Here is a 16,733-nt window from a genome sequence, read left to right as displayed (position 1 = left end):
ATTTCCCACATGTGAAATCATGTGGTTTTTACATAAGGGTTTTTGACTCATCAATACTTATTGTGGACATTAAACATATTTAATTCTTTCCCTAGAGTATTTATAATGTTCTGTGATTGTGCTATATCAAATCAAATCAAATGTATTTATATAGCCCTTCGTACATCAGCTGATATCTCAAAGTGCTGTACAGAAACCCAGCCTAAAACCCCAAACAGCAAGCAATGCAGGTGTAGAAGCACGGTGGCTAGGAAAAACTCCCTAGAAAGGCCAAAACCTAGGAAGAAACCTAGAGAGGAACCAGGCTATGTGGGGTGGCCAGTCCTCTTCTGGCTGTGCCGGGTGGAGATTATAACAGAACATGGCCAAGATGTTCAAATGTTCATAAATGACCAGCATGGTCGAATAATAATAAAGCAGAACAGTTTAAACTGGAGCAGCAGCACAGCCAGATGGACTGGGGACAGCAAGGAGTCATCATGTCAGGTAGTCCTGGGGCATGGTCCTAGGGCTCAGGTCCTCTGAGAGAGAGAAAGAAAGAGAGAAGGAGATAATTAGAGAACGCACACTTAGATTCACACAGGACACCGAATAGGACAGGAGAAGTACTCCAGATATAACAAACTGACCCTAGCCCCCCGACACATAAACTACTGCAGCATAAATACTGGAGGCTGAGACAGGAGGGGTCAGGAGACACTGTGGCCCCATCCGAGGACACCCCCGGACAGGGCCAAACAGGAAGGATATAACCCCACCCACTTTGCCAAAGCACAGCCCCCACATCACTAGAGGGATATCTTCAACCACCAACTTACCATCCTGAGACAAGGCTGAGTATAGCCCACAAAGATCTCCGCCACGGCACAACCCAAGGGGGGGGCGCCAACCCAGACAGGATGACCACATCAGTGAATCAACCCACTCAGATGACGCACCCCTTCCAGGGACGGCATGAGAGAGCCCCAGTAAGCCAGTGACTCAGCCCCTGTAATAGGGTTAGAGGCAGAGAATCCCAGTGGAAAGAGGGGAACCGGCCAGGCAGAGACAGCAAGGGCGGTTCGTTGCTCCAGAGCCTTTCCGTTCACCTTCCCACTCCTGGGCCAGACTACACTCAATCATATGACCCACTGAAGAGATGAGTCTTCAGTAAAGACTTAAAGGTTGAGACCGAGACTATATCTGCTGAAAGACTTAGAACCGTCATTGAAGTGTTATAGGCTCTGTGCTGCATTGCTCATCATTCTACAAAGATTATTGGGGAAGCAGGGAACAGTAAACAGTAAACTTAATATTATGTGGAATAGAGAGGGAAGATCAGTGTGAGAATCCATGTCCTTCATGTTCAAGTAAAGCAGAATCTCGGAGATAGAGTTGTGGTTGAACTCAATCCCCCCATGATCACCTATGAAAGGGCAGTCTTTAAAAAAAAACTTTACTTGTGAATTTCCCGTTTTTCAGCCCCCAAATGAAAACGAACACATGAAACATGAAACACCTTTCTATGCCATTGTGTAGAACAAACCCTACATTTGGGTTTGTGTCATTTGTAAATAACTTATTTAATAAATTCAATAGGAATGGAATTAGTTTAGTGTTATTAATCATAATGACCACTGGTAGTTGAAGTTCCTGCTTACCCACCATAAAATAGGCTACCAGGGGCTTGTCCCCCTTGGACTTGTTTGCGTGATAGATCTCAGAAATGACTCACCTGTCAGGGAATGGGGGAGTTACACCAGCACACAAGAGGAAGGCAACAATGCTTGTCTCTCTGCTTGGTAGGCGGTAGATTTTTTTATTGCGTCATTATGTTACGCTCTAGTCGCCTTCGCGACAGATAAACGCAACCCATTGGCACTACTAAAGGAAGGCCAACCAAAATACGCGCGCTCAGTCTATGCGTTCTAATCAGAATGTGGTGGAGCTATGAGAAGAGAAGTGCCATTGGATTGTATTCGTCTGTGCCATAGCTTTTGGAGAGAGACAAGTCAACTAAAGTAACCTTCTAATAATAATCTTATTATAATGCTTCGACTAGTTTTATTTTACGCAAGTATAGTGTATTTTACGCAAGTGTTATATGGTGATGACCTGATTCCTGTTTGGATTCATCTGGATTGATCGGATATTAGTGGCTATTATTATTGATTTATCATTATTATTGATTTATCATTACTATTTATCTTTCAATTAAACATTATTTTTAACTCCAATTTGCAACATCATAATTGTCTACTACGGTTTTCAAGCGGAATGAGCCTGTTTTGCACCTCTTGAGGATACAAGGAGTCTGGATTCATGTTCAGAAAATGAAGTTGAAGTTTTTTACCGTGGGCTCTATACTACCACCTCTAGCCTACAACTCTGTCGGCAGTTGATATTGCCAATTGAAAACGTGATGCTGTTGCCTATTGTTGTTCACTGACGGTTGAAATATTATAATTGTATCTCCATGTGAAACATTCTCGAATGTGGATCACTGCAAACGATGTATACCGAGGTGGCTAATTTCAACTTCAGCTCTAATGGAAGCATCGAGGATCCACTGAGCTCTCTGGATCAAGAATGGAACGAGCCCCCTGCGAAAAGACTGTCTCGGACCGGACACCATGTGATGTCCGTCTTCCTTGGATCTATTATGGTTTTTGGTTTCATCAATAACCTGGTGGTATTGATCCTGTTTATTAAGTTCAAAACTCTGCGGACTCCTGTGAACATGCTTTTGCTGAACATCAGCGTGAGTGACATGCTGGTGTGCCTCTGTGGCACCACGCTCAGCTTCGCATCCAGTCTACAGGCACGCTGGCTGTACGGGAAGCACGGGTGCATGTGGTACGGCTTCGCCAACTCTTGTTTCGGTGAGCTAAGTAAGCTGTTACGTAACAAAATAGTCACCAAAGTAACTATATGTTTTTCACAATTACACAATCAAAGCCTCGATGCCTCATCAATGTGTTTAAGGAAATCATGGTGCCAAAGATTTGATTCACCTTATCAACCTGCTAATAATCAGAATCAGCTGCGTAAGGACGTTTACTCTCCAGGAACAGGGTTGGAGAGTCCTGAACTAGGGATTGTCTGTAGGTAATTTGTATCACATAATGTTGCCGATGAAAGGTGCAGTGTGGGGTACAGAGATTAAATTATTGGAGCGAAGTGATGGACTTCCACTTTCGGATCTCCTGCGTGCCACAAGACCGTGTTGGCCCACAATTGTTCCTGATGTCACACATACAGCAGAATTGTCTTATGGATAGTGTTTTGTCAGCATTTACATCAGTTTAATTGTGACTGCAGTCCTCTGACGTGTGAAGTTATTGCTTCTCTACTCTCACTGCCATGTCAAACAGAGAAAGAGAGGGATTGAGACTTGATTTGCCCCTACAAAAAAAGTCCATTATTTAGAATCCAAATCAAATCAAATGCAATGTATAGGTTGTGCTCACATATTTTGCAGACGTTAAGGTGCAGCGAAATGTTTATGTTTCTAGCTCTAACAGTGCAGTAATACCTAACAATACAATACATACATAATCCCAAAAAATCTAATGAGCAATGTCCATGTCAGGAACATAAATATATATATGTATATATATATATGGTGTGTATGGACAGTAATATGAGTAGAAAAGCAGTGTACAGCAGTAGTTATATGACGAGCCTGGAATAGAATACAGTATAAATAAATATGATGTGGGACTCACTCTCTGTAAATCAAATGGAGATTAAAGTTCAGCAGGAGGAGTGGGGATGAACACACTTTCAAAAGGTGCACTCAGGGGGGGAATTGAGGAGGGAGGGTGGGCTTTGAATATCATTATTATCATTCAATATCATTCGATATCAAAAAGGACAAATGCATAAGGTTGCCCTGTTGCTTCAAATGCCATTCTGTTACTACTCCTAATTGCCCCAAGAGGTTTTTTTTTACCACAAAGCTTTCCACAAAAGGTGCACACGTGAGGGGAATTGAGAAGTGAGTGCATGCCAGGATTTGAATATCATTATCATTTAATTATCATTGAATATTAAAAAAGGAGAATGCATAACCATGTCCTGTTTCTTGAAATGCCAATTTGTTACGTCTTCTAGCTACCCTGAGATTATATTATTCCACCAATGTTCTACAGCCTGCTATGTTGCTCTTTACCACAAAAATGTAGAACAAATTGTCTCAGCAATAAGTCTGCCAAAGCCTCTTTGCAGCTGGAGTCAAGAGTACGGCACTGAGACGACATGTGTGCCCATGCACTCTAGGCTATTTCCGGAGACAGATTGTAGCTTTTGTGCCTTGATATCAGGAACTGGTGGCGAAAAGTTTGATTAAACGATTCAGAGACTAAAACGAATAAATCATCATTTAAGGAGAGTTAATCGATATACAATCCCAAAATCAGCGGCTCTTCTTGCAGGCTGTATATCCCTATGTCGGAGCATTGCGAAGTGTAGGTCGGGATTTTTGACCTGGTTACTTGTGCATTGAACAATACAGCAACTTTTCGGTATGTTTTGTTATTTCTGTACAACATAAAATCCGCTTTTTTTTTTTTTTTTACAACGGGGGGGGTCAATAGAAAATAATGTTTGTTTTCCACAATTTGTCAGTGTGGTCAAGGTGAATTCCTTCAATATCGACTCGGAGTATCTCTGCCTTCTAGAATTTCTCTCAGCCCAGCCCATTTGTCTCTGGTTTGAGGGGCAAAACTAGAGCAATTCTCAGTGTTTGTGACATCACATGACCCGAGTGTTTTGAAAACGGGCTGAGGTGTGTTGGCAGAGCAGAGCACTGAGCCCAGGACCTGTTAGGCCATAGCCCTGCCTGGCTGTTGGCTTGCTAGGCTACCCTCTGCAGTTGTTAGGTAGAATACAAGATAAGGAGAGTCTTCTGGGCCTTTGTGTGTTTACCAATCAGGTCATGGATTTTTTTTCAGTAATATCAACTGTTGGAGTAATTGTGTCACGGGCAAGCTCTTATTTTCTGAGCTGATTATTTAACAAGCAGCTAACGAGCTCACGATTTCAAACAATGGGTTAACTGTTTATGACAACCGTTTATTATAGAACTACAAACTAGAAATGAACAGTTTATAAAATATTTATAAACCATTATAAATAACCCCAGGTGGGGAGGGTAGGCAACAACACATCCGCCACCCTGACTCGCAACATGGGGGCCCCTCGGGAGTTCATGCTTAGTCCCCTCCTGCACTCTCTGTTCACCCAAGACTGTGTGGCCACGCACAACTCTAACACCATTATTAAGTTTGCAGTCAACACGATAGTGGTAGGCCTGATCACCCTGACGACAATGAGCCAGCCTATAGGGAGGAGGTCAGAGACCTGGCAGTGTGGTGCCAAGACTACAACCTCTCCCTCAACGTCAGCAAGACAAGGGAGCTGATTGTGGACTACAGGACTACAGAAATGGAGGGGAGAGTACACCACCATTCACATCAACGGGGCTGTAGTGGAGTGCTTCAAGTTCCTTGGTGTCCACATCACAAAGGACCTATCATGGTCCAAACACACCAACACAATCGTGAAGACGGTACAACAATGCCTCTGAAAAGATTTAGCATGGGTCTTCAGATCCTCAAAAAGTTCTACAGCTGCACCATTGAGAGCATCTTGACTGACTGAATCACTGCTTGGTATGGCAACTGTAACTGCGTTACAGAGGGTACATCACTGGGGCAGAGCTCCCTGCCATCCAGGTCCTCTATACCAGGTGGTATCAAAGACTCCAGCCACCCATGTCATAGACTGGTTTCTCTGCTACCGCAAGGCAAGCGGTACTGGAGCGAAAAAATGCTCAAAAGGCTCCTGAACAGCTTCTACCCCCAAGCCATAAGACAGTTAATCATATGGCTACCCAGACTATCTGCATTGACCCCCTTTTTCTTGCACTGGCTCTATGCACACATACTACACTGACATTCCAACACATGCGTACACATACACACACACAAAATACACATGCATATTGATGCCTTGCACACACACTCACACATAGGCACACATTCACACTCTTTACATATGCTGCTGCTACTCTGTTTATTATCTATCCTGATTGCCTAGTCCCTTTTACCCCAACCTACATGTACATACTGTATTACCTCAGTCACCTCAACTACCTCGTACCCCTGCACATTGACTCAGTACTCCTTGTATATAGCCTCGTTATTGTTATTTTATTGTGTTACTAATTCTTCTTTTTTTGGTGCAAATGTCATACTTTTTAACCCTGCGTTGTTAGGAAAGGGCTCATAAGTAAGCATTTCACGGTAAAGTCTGCACCCGTAGAAAAAAGTGTTCCAAAAAGGTTATTTGGCTGTCCCCATCGGAGAACTCTTTCTGGTTCCAGGTAGAACTCTTGTGGGTTCATGTAGAACCCTTTACACAGAAAAAGTGTGTAATGGGTTCTACATGGATCACAAAAAGGGTTCTACTTGGGACCAAAAAGGGTTCTTCAAAGGGCTCTCATATGGGGACATACAAAGAACCAGTTTAGGTTCTAGATAGCACCTTTTTCCTAAGAGTGTACAGCTGTTGTATTGGGTGCATGTGACAGATCAAATGTGATTTTGATTTGAATATGAGTATTTGAGAGGGGTTACACTACTGGATTATACCAATGCTTCCCTCTATTGGAGCATAATAGTGTTGATGTCAAAGTGTTATGTTAATTTATTAGGGTGCCAAGGGTGCCACATGGTGTTCCAGAATCCAGAAACTCCAAACCACATTCATTTTACACCCTGGCCTTTTAGTGGACAAAATGTACCCAATAGAGGTGTGGGTAGGTTTTCCAGAACAGCAGCCCATTCCACAATGACACAGTGAAGATGAGACATTTTTTCACCTACAAGTCCCTATACTCCTCCCCTGGTTAAAAATTGCCATCCAGCCTCCTCTCCGCTGGTTGTCACTATTGGTCCACCAAGGTGACCTCAACCTTTGAGATGGAATCTGCAGGATGGCGTGTGAACTGTGAATGGCCACTGAAATACCAAGACATTTCTCCCTCTGTGAGTCACACCGCACCGAGCACAAAGTCAGCCCCACCCACTCTCTCCATCCATTCCCTGTTTCTCAGTAGTGCTCAGGGCTTAGCTTAACTCCACTGCAGGTGGTGGGTGGTGGGATACCATAGAAATAAACTTACTAGAACCGGCATCCCCATTGAAGTCAATGTGCCATGATGGGTGGACCAGTGACCACAAAGTAAAGCAGGAAGAGTAACTATATTTCTATGTGCCATACTGTGCGCAGTTGAAACCCTCTGCAGAAGACGTGTACACAAATTGCACTGCAGTGGTCAGTAATATGCTGTTAGTTATGAGATCAATATAGATGTAGGAACTTTAATCTGAGCAAAGTGGACGCACCTTGCATAATCATATAATATAATGTTCAATCATTTAGACTTTATGCCCCTACTACTGTTGAATAATTAACAGACGACCTGGGCCTCTGAAGCATCTTGGGTAGTTAAATTAAGAGAGGTTACCATGCAAAGTCACTTGGCAGATGGCGACGTAATGGGCTACAGCTGTTGAGTGGGGTCCTCATTCCGAACCTAGCCTCCCGGCCATCCGCTAACCAATCATTCCCGAAAGTGGAGGTCTGAAGCAAAAACAGCTCCCGAACGTCTACTCTTCTCCAAAAATAGACTACAACCACAAACGTTTAGGTCTACTCTCCAAAAAACAGCCTCCAAACAGAAGGGATCCACACACCTCTGCACAACCATAAACATTTATCTTTATCTGGAATGGATCTTTTGTCCTGTGTTCAAGCGTGGCAGGGCCCAAATCTCTGTTTTCGACTGTAATCTGGAGGGGCGCTGATAGACATGATTAAAAAGAGCTTTTAGGTTAGAACATGCTGTCCTGTGCTGTGAGGAGGACCTTCTGGAATGTAGGAAGAACGCTCACAGAAATGAACTAACATGGGATGGAGATGGTGGGAGATTGGAAGATGAGATTACACATGTCATCATGGTTCAAAGCATGGTGTAATGGCTGCTTTAGATTTAAACCCAAAGTGACTGTATGTACAGTACATAGAATGACATACAAATGTAAAAGGCAGTATGTACTCTGTAAAAAATGACTCTTTGGATCAACCCCCAAAAATGTTACAAGTAAATGAGTTAGGTTTCCTCAATTGAAAAAAAGTATATTTGTTGAAACCAAATATATGATTCAATGCCAACTGTTATATTTGATTATTAAAAAAAACTAGATTTCAAGTTGCAACCTATTTCTTTCAAAACTCAACTTGGTTAAACCTAATAAATAACATAAATACTAACTAATATACAACACAATTTTACCAAGTTGATTTTTCACTTTGGAATTAACTATCGGATTGACTTCAATTGGGTTCCAAACAATTAAATCTATTTCCCGGAAGTCAAGATACTGTATTAAGTTGGTTCCATAACTCAAAACACTTTCTTTAAATAAGACTTATTTTAAGCAAATTGTGACCATTTCTTTAGTATCACAGTACATACACAGATATCAGTTAAGGTTTAGTGCTGGCAGTAAACATATAATCATGAAAAACAAAATACAGAACACATTACCTGGAATGGAATTCACTTGCACGGGTGGCCAAAAATAACCAATTGAAAGACACGCCCCACAATAGGCCACACCCCCAATTATTATGTTAGGCTAACCGCCTCTACATTGCACCCACCGCTATGCAATGCAAATGTCCATGAAGTGTTGAAAGCAATTTAGAAGCTTTCCTTCAATAAAAAAAATAACATCAATCTGTCAAATTTGGCTAGAGCTGGCCGCCCGGCCAAACTGAGCAATCGGGGAAGAAGGGCCTTGGTCAGGTAGGTGACCAAGAACCAGATGGTCACTCTGACAGAGCTCTAGAGTTCCTCTGTGGAAATGGGAGAACCTGAAGGACAACCATCTCTGCAGCACTCCACCAATCAGGCCTTTATGGTTGAGTGACCAGATTTTTTACAAAAGGCACCTAAAGACTCTCAGACCATATGAAACAAGATTCTCTGAGCTGATGAAACCAAGATTGAACTCTTTGGCCTGATTTCTGAGCGTCACGTCTGGAAGAAACCTGGCACCATCCCTACGGTGAAGCATGTTGGTGGCAGCATCATGCTGTGGGGATGATTTTCAGTGCAGGGACTGGGAGAGGAGTCAGGATCGAGGAGAAGATAAATGGAGCAAAGTACAGAGAGATCCTTGATGAAAACCTGCTCCAGAGCACTCATGACCTCAGGCTGGGGCGAAGGTTCACCTTCCAACAGGACAACGACCCTAAGCACACAGCTCTGAATGTCCTTGAGTGGCCCGGCCAGAGCCCGGACTTGAACCCGATCAAACATCTTTGGAGAGACCTGAAAATAGCTGTGCAGCAACGCTCCCCATCCAACCTGACAGAGCTTGAGAGGATCTGCAGAGAGGAATGGGAGAAACTCCCCAAATACAGGTGTGCCAAGCTTGTAGCATCATACCCAAGAAGACTCGAGGCTGTAATCACTGCCAAAGGTTGGGCTAGTAACTGAAAGGTTGCTAGGTCGAATCACGAGCTAACAAATGTGAAAATCTGTCTTTGTCACGCCTTGGTCTTAGTACCTCTTCGTCAGAGGAGGAGATAGAAGAGAGCCGTTACAGTCTTTCTGCCCCTGAACAAGGCAGTTAACCCACTGTTCCTAGGGTGTCATTGTAAATAAAATTTTGTTCTTAACTGACTTGCCTAGTTAAATTTAAAAAATGTTAAAAAATAAGGTACTGAGTAAAGGGTCTGAATATTTATGTAGATGTGATATTTCAGTTTAATTTAAAAAAATAAATTTGCCATTATGGGGTATTGTGTGTAGATTGATGAGGGAAAAACAACTATTTAATACATTTTAGAAGAACACATAACAAAATGTGGACAAAGTCAAGGGGTCTGAATACTTTCCGAAGGCACCTTGTGACTCCATACATCTAATTGAATTATATATTAAGAATGTATGTAATGCCCACTGATATATGTATCACATACATTCAGTGTGAATTACTGGATGCATACTATAGCTTGGTAAGTTATCGGTATTGGTTCACTGTTTATTGTGGATCTATTTATAGAAAATAGTCATATTGAGATAGTTGCATTCTGATACATGTGAGAAAATATAATTACTCTGTAAGGGCGACCCATAGGTTGATGAGATACCAAATAAAACAATGAAAGGGCAAATTAATCGATGAAAACCTTGGGAAATTCATAATGTATCATTTGGCACGGAGGTTTCTCAAGAGGGGAAATGTTGCTTTATATACAATCAGGGACTCCTATGAGATTTCTAGATGGAATTCAATATTGAATATTGACATATGAGAAACCTGGGCATGATAAACGGACCATGGTCTGAGTCTGACTGTCTCTCTAGTCTCTTGGTGGAGGGAAGAGGGTTAAATGACATGGATGAACTCGGCCGCTTCCTCATCTGCACTGACAGGTCAGCTCCCCTAGGGGTCAACCAGAGGGAAGAGCCAATCACTGGCCTTGCTGCTGTAGCGTCTTTTTCCGCCCTCTGGTCCTCGAAGGAGGGAGTGTGATTGTGTGCCTTGCACTGATTGAGTCAAAGAAATGTAACTGGGGAGCGGAGCCGAGTAGATTGAATATCCAATCTGTAATGACAGGCATGCAGCATGTGCCCACTGTTGCGAGCTACAGAGTTTAGCCAGGCTGTTTCTGAATTTCACACCGCTTTCTCACAGCTCGATAAATTAGTGAACGTATGTTGAAAGATTACCAGTCGGGGCTCAGAGGTCCGTTTTAAAGAATCAGCCCCAGCATCTTCCTACAGCAACATTTTCATTTGCAGCAGCATTTATATAATAATAATAATAATAATATATTTGTGCCTTTCAAGATACCTAGGGACACTTACAGAGTAAAACATAAAATAGCCAAAATAAACATGACAAGACTTAGAGCCAAATGCATTACAACAAAGGCGCATGGTACTCCAAAAATAGCAAGATAATTAATACATGGGGGAAAACAGCAATAACAAAGTCAAGCTCATGAAGGCTGTTGAAATCGAGAGGCTACTTGAATGACCTCTGTAATACGATAGGTAGAAAAAATATATAAAAAGAGTTAGACGGTTTAAAACGCTATAGGCTGAATGCTAGTCTGAAATGGTTGTTTTTGAAGATTTGGATGGAGTCGGAATCGGGGAGTTCAGAGGTGAGAGAGTTCCAGAGAGGGAAGGCACGATCCCCCATGGAGTGTAGTCTGGTGAGGGGGGGTGACCCGTAAGCCTCAGTCAGAGGATGGAAGGCTGCGGATGTGGGTGTAGATGTGTAGCATGTCAGAGAGACAGGAGGGAGCCAAGCCAAGCGAGGATTTGTAAGGTGCACATTTTGAGCTTCAGAAAGTTTGAGCTTATCCACGATTTTATGTATTTTAAACAGCTGATGTGTGTGGTCGGGGTCAGAGGTAGGTTTTCACAATTCCTGATTCCTTAATCCTAGTAAATATTCCCTGTCTTAGGTCAGTTAGGATCACCACTTTATTTTAAGAATGTGAAATGCCAGAATAATAGTAGAGAGAAGGATTTATTTCAGCTTTTATTTCTCTCATCACATTCCAAGTGGGTCAGAAGTTTACATATACTCAATTAGTATTTGGTAGCATTGCCTTTAAATTGTTGAACTTGGGTCAAACATTTCAAGTAGCCTTCCACAAGCTTCCCACAATAAATTGGGTGAATTTTGGCCCATTCCTCCTGACAGAGCGGGTGTAACTGAGTCAGGTTTATAGGCCTTTTTGCTCTCACACGCTTTTTCAGTTCTGCCCACAAATGTTCTATAGGAATGATGTCAGGGCTTTGTGATGGCCACACCAATACCTTGACTTTGTTGTCCTTAATCCATTTTGCCATTTGGAAGTGTGCTTGGGGTCATTGTGTCATGTCTGCCCCCCGGTGCTTGAGAGCGCAAGGCTGCCCTGCATCACGCACTCCTATCATCCATTACGCACACCTGCCTTCCCTCGTCACGCACATCAGCGATATTGGACTCACCTGGACTCACTCATCACCTGTTATTACCGCCACAATATATTTGTCAGTTCCCCAGCTCTGTTCCCCGCTTCTGCGTTGAGTGTTTTTGTCTGTGTTACTCGTTAGTCGTTAGTTGATGCTGTTCCTGTTTCGCTGCCCTGCATCGCGTACTCCTATCATCCATTACGCACACCTGCCTTCCCTCGTCACGCGCATATTGGACTCACCTGTACTCACCTGGACTCACTCATCACCTGTTATTACCTCCCCTGTACTTGTCAGTTCCCCAGTTCTGTTCCCGCTGCAGCGTTGAGTGTTTTTGTCTGTGTTACTCGTTTGCTGACGCTGTTCCTGTCTCATTCCATGTCCGTTCTACATTAAATGTTTGACTCCCCGTACCTGCTTCGCCTCTCTAGCGTCATGTGACACAATGTCCATTTGGAAGACCCATTTGCGACCAAGCTTTCACTACCTGACTGATGTCTTGAGATGTTGCTTCAATACATCCACATAATGTTCCTCCCTCATCATGCCATCTATTTTGTGAAGTGCACCAGACCCTCCTGCAGCAAAGCACCCCCACAATGCTGCCACCTCCGTGCTTCACAGTTGGGATGGTGTTCTTCGGCTTGCAAGCCTCCCCCTTTTTCCTCCAAACATAACGATGGTCATTATGGCCTAACAGTTCTATTTTTGTTTCATCAGACCAGAGGACATTTCTCCAAAAAGTACGATCTTTGTCCCCCGTGCATTTGAAAACCGTAGTCTGGCTTTTTTATGGCCGTTTTGGAGCAGTTCCTTGCTGAGCGGCCCTTCAGGTTATGTCGATATAGGACTTGTTTTACTGTGGATATAGATATCTTTGTGCCTTTTTCCTCCAGCATCTTCACAAGGTCCTTTGCTGTTGTTCTGGGATTGATTTGAACTTTTCGCACCAAAGTACATTCATCTCTAGGAGACTGAACGCGTCTCCTTCCTGAGCGGTATGACGGCTTCGTGGTACCATGGTGTTTATACTTGCATACTATTGTTTGTACAGTTGAACGTGGTACCTTCAGGCGTTTGGAAATTGCTCCCAAGGATGAACCAGACTCTTGGAGGTCTACAATTGTTTTCTGCTGTGTTTTTAAAACATTTATTTTGATTTTCCCATGATGACAAGCAAAGAGGCACTGAGTTTGAAGGTAGGCCTTGAAATACACCCACAGGTACACCTCCAATTGACTCAAATTATGTCAATTAGCCTATCAGAAGCTTCTAAAGCCATGGAATATTCCAAGTTGTTTAAAGGCACAGTCAACTTAGTGTATGTAAAGTTCTGACCCACTGGAATTGTGATCAGTGAATATAAGTGAAATAATCTGTCTATAAACAATTGTTGGAAAAATGACTTGCATCATGCACAGAGTAGATGTCCTAACCGACATGCCAAAACTATAGTTTGTTAACAAGAAATTTGTGGAGTGGTTGAAAAACGAGTTTTAATGACTCCAACATAAGTGTATGTAAACTTCTGACTTCAACTGTAGTTAATGAATACTGGCTTCCCAGTTTACCGCTCCAAAAACAAATGATAGAACCAAGATGAACTGTGTGGTTAAATCTTCCACAATATACAAGCAAAATGTATATTTCTATTCAATGATTTCAACTTTAAGACCTATACATTGACATAACATTACCATTATAATGTCCAATTGTCCAACACAATTATCAATTTCTCAAAATATATGACCATAATCCACACCATAGAATCATATTTAAATATTTTTTCTATCACCTATAATTATATTTAAATATTTTTTTCTATTACCTAGAATTATAATTAACTATTTTTTTCTATTACCTAGAATTATAATTAACAATTTTTTTTTTCTGTTACCTAGAATTATGATTGGCTATTCTTTTTTTATTAACATATAATAAATTACATGAATATTAATTGTTGGGCCTGGGGGTTGTGTGTGAAGAGCCTGAAGACAGAGAGAGTTAATTAAGATGGGTGGGCATGCTACTGCTTGTAGAGATTAGTCAGTTTGGGCTGTATACTCTCCTCTTGGCTGGACAGGGTAACCGTGACAGGGGGTTTTGTTAATCATCTGTGTGTCTTCATTATACAGGGGGCTGGAGGATCATAGGGGGTTCCTGTTTGGGCTCTGTAAATAGTTGTCATTAGCATAGACAGGTTAAGTAACTGATGGGGGAAGCAAACGTTCACAGCGAACAGAGCATCTGTGACATTTTCCATTGTGTGATTCACTGTATGAAAAGCACTGGAGCATCTGAGTTGACTTTTTACAGGTGCGTGGAAATAATTAGATTATATCATAGAAGAAAAGAAAGATCCACACACTGCTATAACCAGTATCACTTCAGTTGATCCATTGTGTTCATTCGCTGGAATCGGTTCTGGGTAGGATGGAATACAGAACACAGTATACCACTAGCTACTGTGACAGATAATGGACCGATGTAATTGATGGCAGTGATAGGAGTATCAGTAGGGAATAAGAGGGATTTTGACACTTTAGTTGCTCAACTTTGGGATTTGATTAAGCCATCTGTACATGTTGCTAATACCCTGCAGGCATTTCGCATAGTGTCTTATTCCAAATGCATAATATGAACCACTTGATCAGCTGTCAATTAAATCATATCTGATAATGCAGTAATTACAGTGGAACATATGGAGTGATGCAGTGACTCATTTACAGCAAATGCATCATTTCAACACAGCACCTCATACCCCTATACACACATACCGCAGTCACACTCACACACACACACACACACTTAACTTGCCATGATGGTGAGAAATATTATATGAAAGGAAAATGTATTTTCTCATCTATTTTCTCATTTCGTTGATATGTGATGTGAAAACAAGCCCTGTCAGGGGCCTTTACTGTAGACGCCCTGAGAGTCTCTCTCTCCCACTTGTGTGTGTGTCCACGTGCATGTTTTTGTCTGTGGGTGTGTGCATGGACCTGCATGCGTGTCTTCACTTCCCATAATAGACTTGTCAAGGAAGAGCGGTGGCTGGAGACCGGCTTTCTTTGTGGGAACGATCACCTTGACTCTAACAACTTTGATGCTATATGGTGTCTGGAGTGGCTCCTTGTATTACTCCCCCTATCTATTTGTTTCCAAGATTGAGATGTCCCTGTCTGTCCTGGGTTATGCATCAGGAACCTGCCCCTGGGTTAGACAGGAAGAGAAGGTCTTTCAGCAGGAACACGCTCACTGAGCTGGGATACTACAAAAGCCCTGATGATAACATCTTGTCACACACACACACACACACACACACACACACACACACACACACACACACACACACACACACACACACACACACACACACACACACACACACACACACACACACACACACACACACACACACACACACACACACACACACACACACACACACACACACAAATCAAAAACACCCTGGGTGGCCTAGCTTGTTTCTGTGGTCTAATTCTGTCAGTGAAGAGGGATTCCCAAACTACATTGCAGATAGGCTACATACAGTGCATTCCGAAATTATTCAGACCTCTTGACTTTTTCCACATTGTGTTATGTTACAACCTTATTTTAAAATTGGATGGGCCACTCAAGGACATTCAAAGACTGAGCGCTCTGGAGCAGGTTTTCATCAAGGATCTCTCTGTACTTTTCTTCGTGAATCTTTTCCTCAACCCTGACTAGTTCCCAGTCCCTGCCGCTGAAAAACATCCGCACAGCATGATGCTGCCACCACCATGCTTCAACGTAGGGATGGTGCCAGGTTTCCTCCAGACGTGACGCTTGGCATTTAGGCCAAAGCGTTCAATCTTGGTTTCATCAGACCAGAGAATCTTGTTTCTCGTGGTCTGAGAGTCTTTAGGTACCTTTAGGCAAACTCCAAGTGGACTGTCATATGCCTTTTACTGAGGAGTGGCTTCCGTCTGGCCACTCTACAATAAAGTCCTGATTGGTAGAGTGCTGCAGAGATGGTTGCCCTTCTGGAAGGTTCTCCCATCTCGACAGAGGAACTCTGGAGCTCTGTCAGAGTGACCATTGGGTGTTTGGTCTACTCCCTGACCATGGCCCTTATTTCCCAGATTGCTCAGTTTGGCCGGGTGGCCAGCTCTAGGAAGAGTCTTGGTGGTTCCAAACCGTTTCCATTCAACAATGATGGAGGCCGCTGTGTTCTTGGGGACCTTCCAGGCTGCAGAAATGTTTTGGTACTCTTCTCCAGATCTGTGCCTTGACACAATCCTATCTCGGAGCTCAGCAGACAATTCCTTCGACCTCATGGCTTGGTTTTTGCTCTGACATGCACTGTCAACTGTAGGACCTTACAGTGCCTTGCGAAAGTATTCGGCCCCCTTGAACTTTGCGACCTTTTGCCACATTTCAGGCTTCAAACATAAAGATATAAAACTGTATTTTTTTTGTGAAGAATCAACAACAAGTGGGACACAATCATGAAGTGGAACGACATTTATTGGATATTTCAAACTTTTTTAACAAATCAAAAACTGAAAAATTGGGCGTGCACTGTAGGTTTAAACTCACCCAAGGATATTATAATTACAAAGGAAGTTATAATCATGTAAGTGTTTTATAAGTATTTATATTAGTATTTATTTACTGTTTATAAGTATTTATAATTGTAGAAGACTTTGCAGGC

At 42.5% G+C, this 16,733-nt stretch overlaps 1 protein-coding gene across 1 annotated transcript in view; it reads left to right on the top strand.

Moving 5' to 3' along the window:
* The first annotated feature begins 1,884 nt into the window (after nt 1-1,884).
* The window catches only part of LOC112253843 (pinopsin-like), a 23,733-nt gene continuing 8,884 nt past the window's right edge, over nt 1,885-16,733 (top strand). The window contains exon 1 of the mRNA XM_024425875.2: nt 1,885-2,861. Coding sequence (XP_024281643.1) covers nt 2,492-2,861 — 370 coding nt within the window. The 5' untranslated portion in view covers nt 1,885-2,491. The remainder of the gene's footprint in view (nt 2,862-16,733) is intronic.

This window comes from Oncorhynchus tshawytscha, linkage group LG07, assembly GCF_018296145.1.
Source record: "Oncorhynchus tshawytscha isolate Ot180627B linkage group LG07, Otsh_v2.0, whole genome shotgun sequence".
NCBI classification, from domain to species: domain Eukaryota; kingdom Metazoa; phylum Chordata; class Actinopteri; order Salmoniformes; family Salmonidae; genus Oncorhynchus; species Oncorhynchus tshawytscha.
Note: the sequence above shows the minus strand (reverse complement) of the source record. Positions and strands in the feature narration are given on the sequence as shown.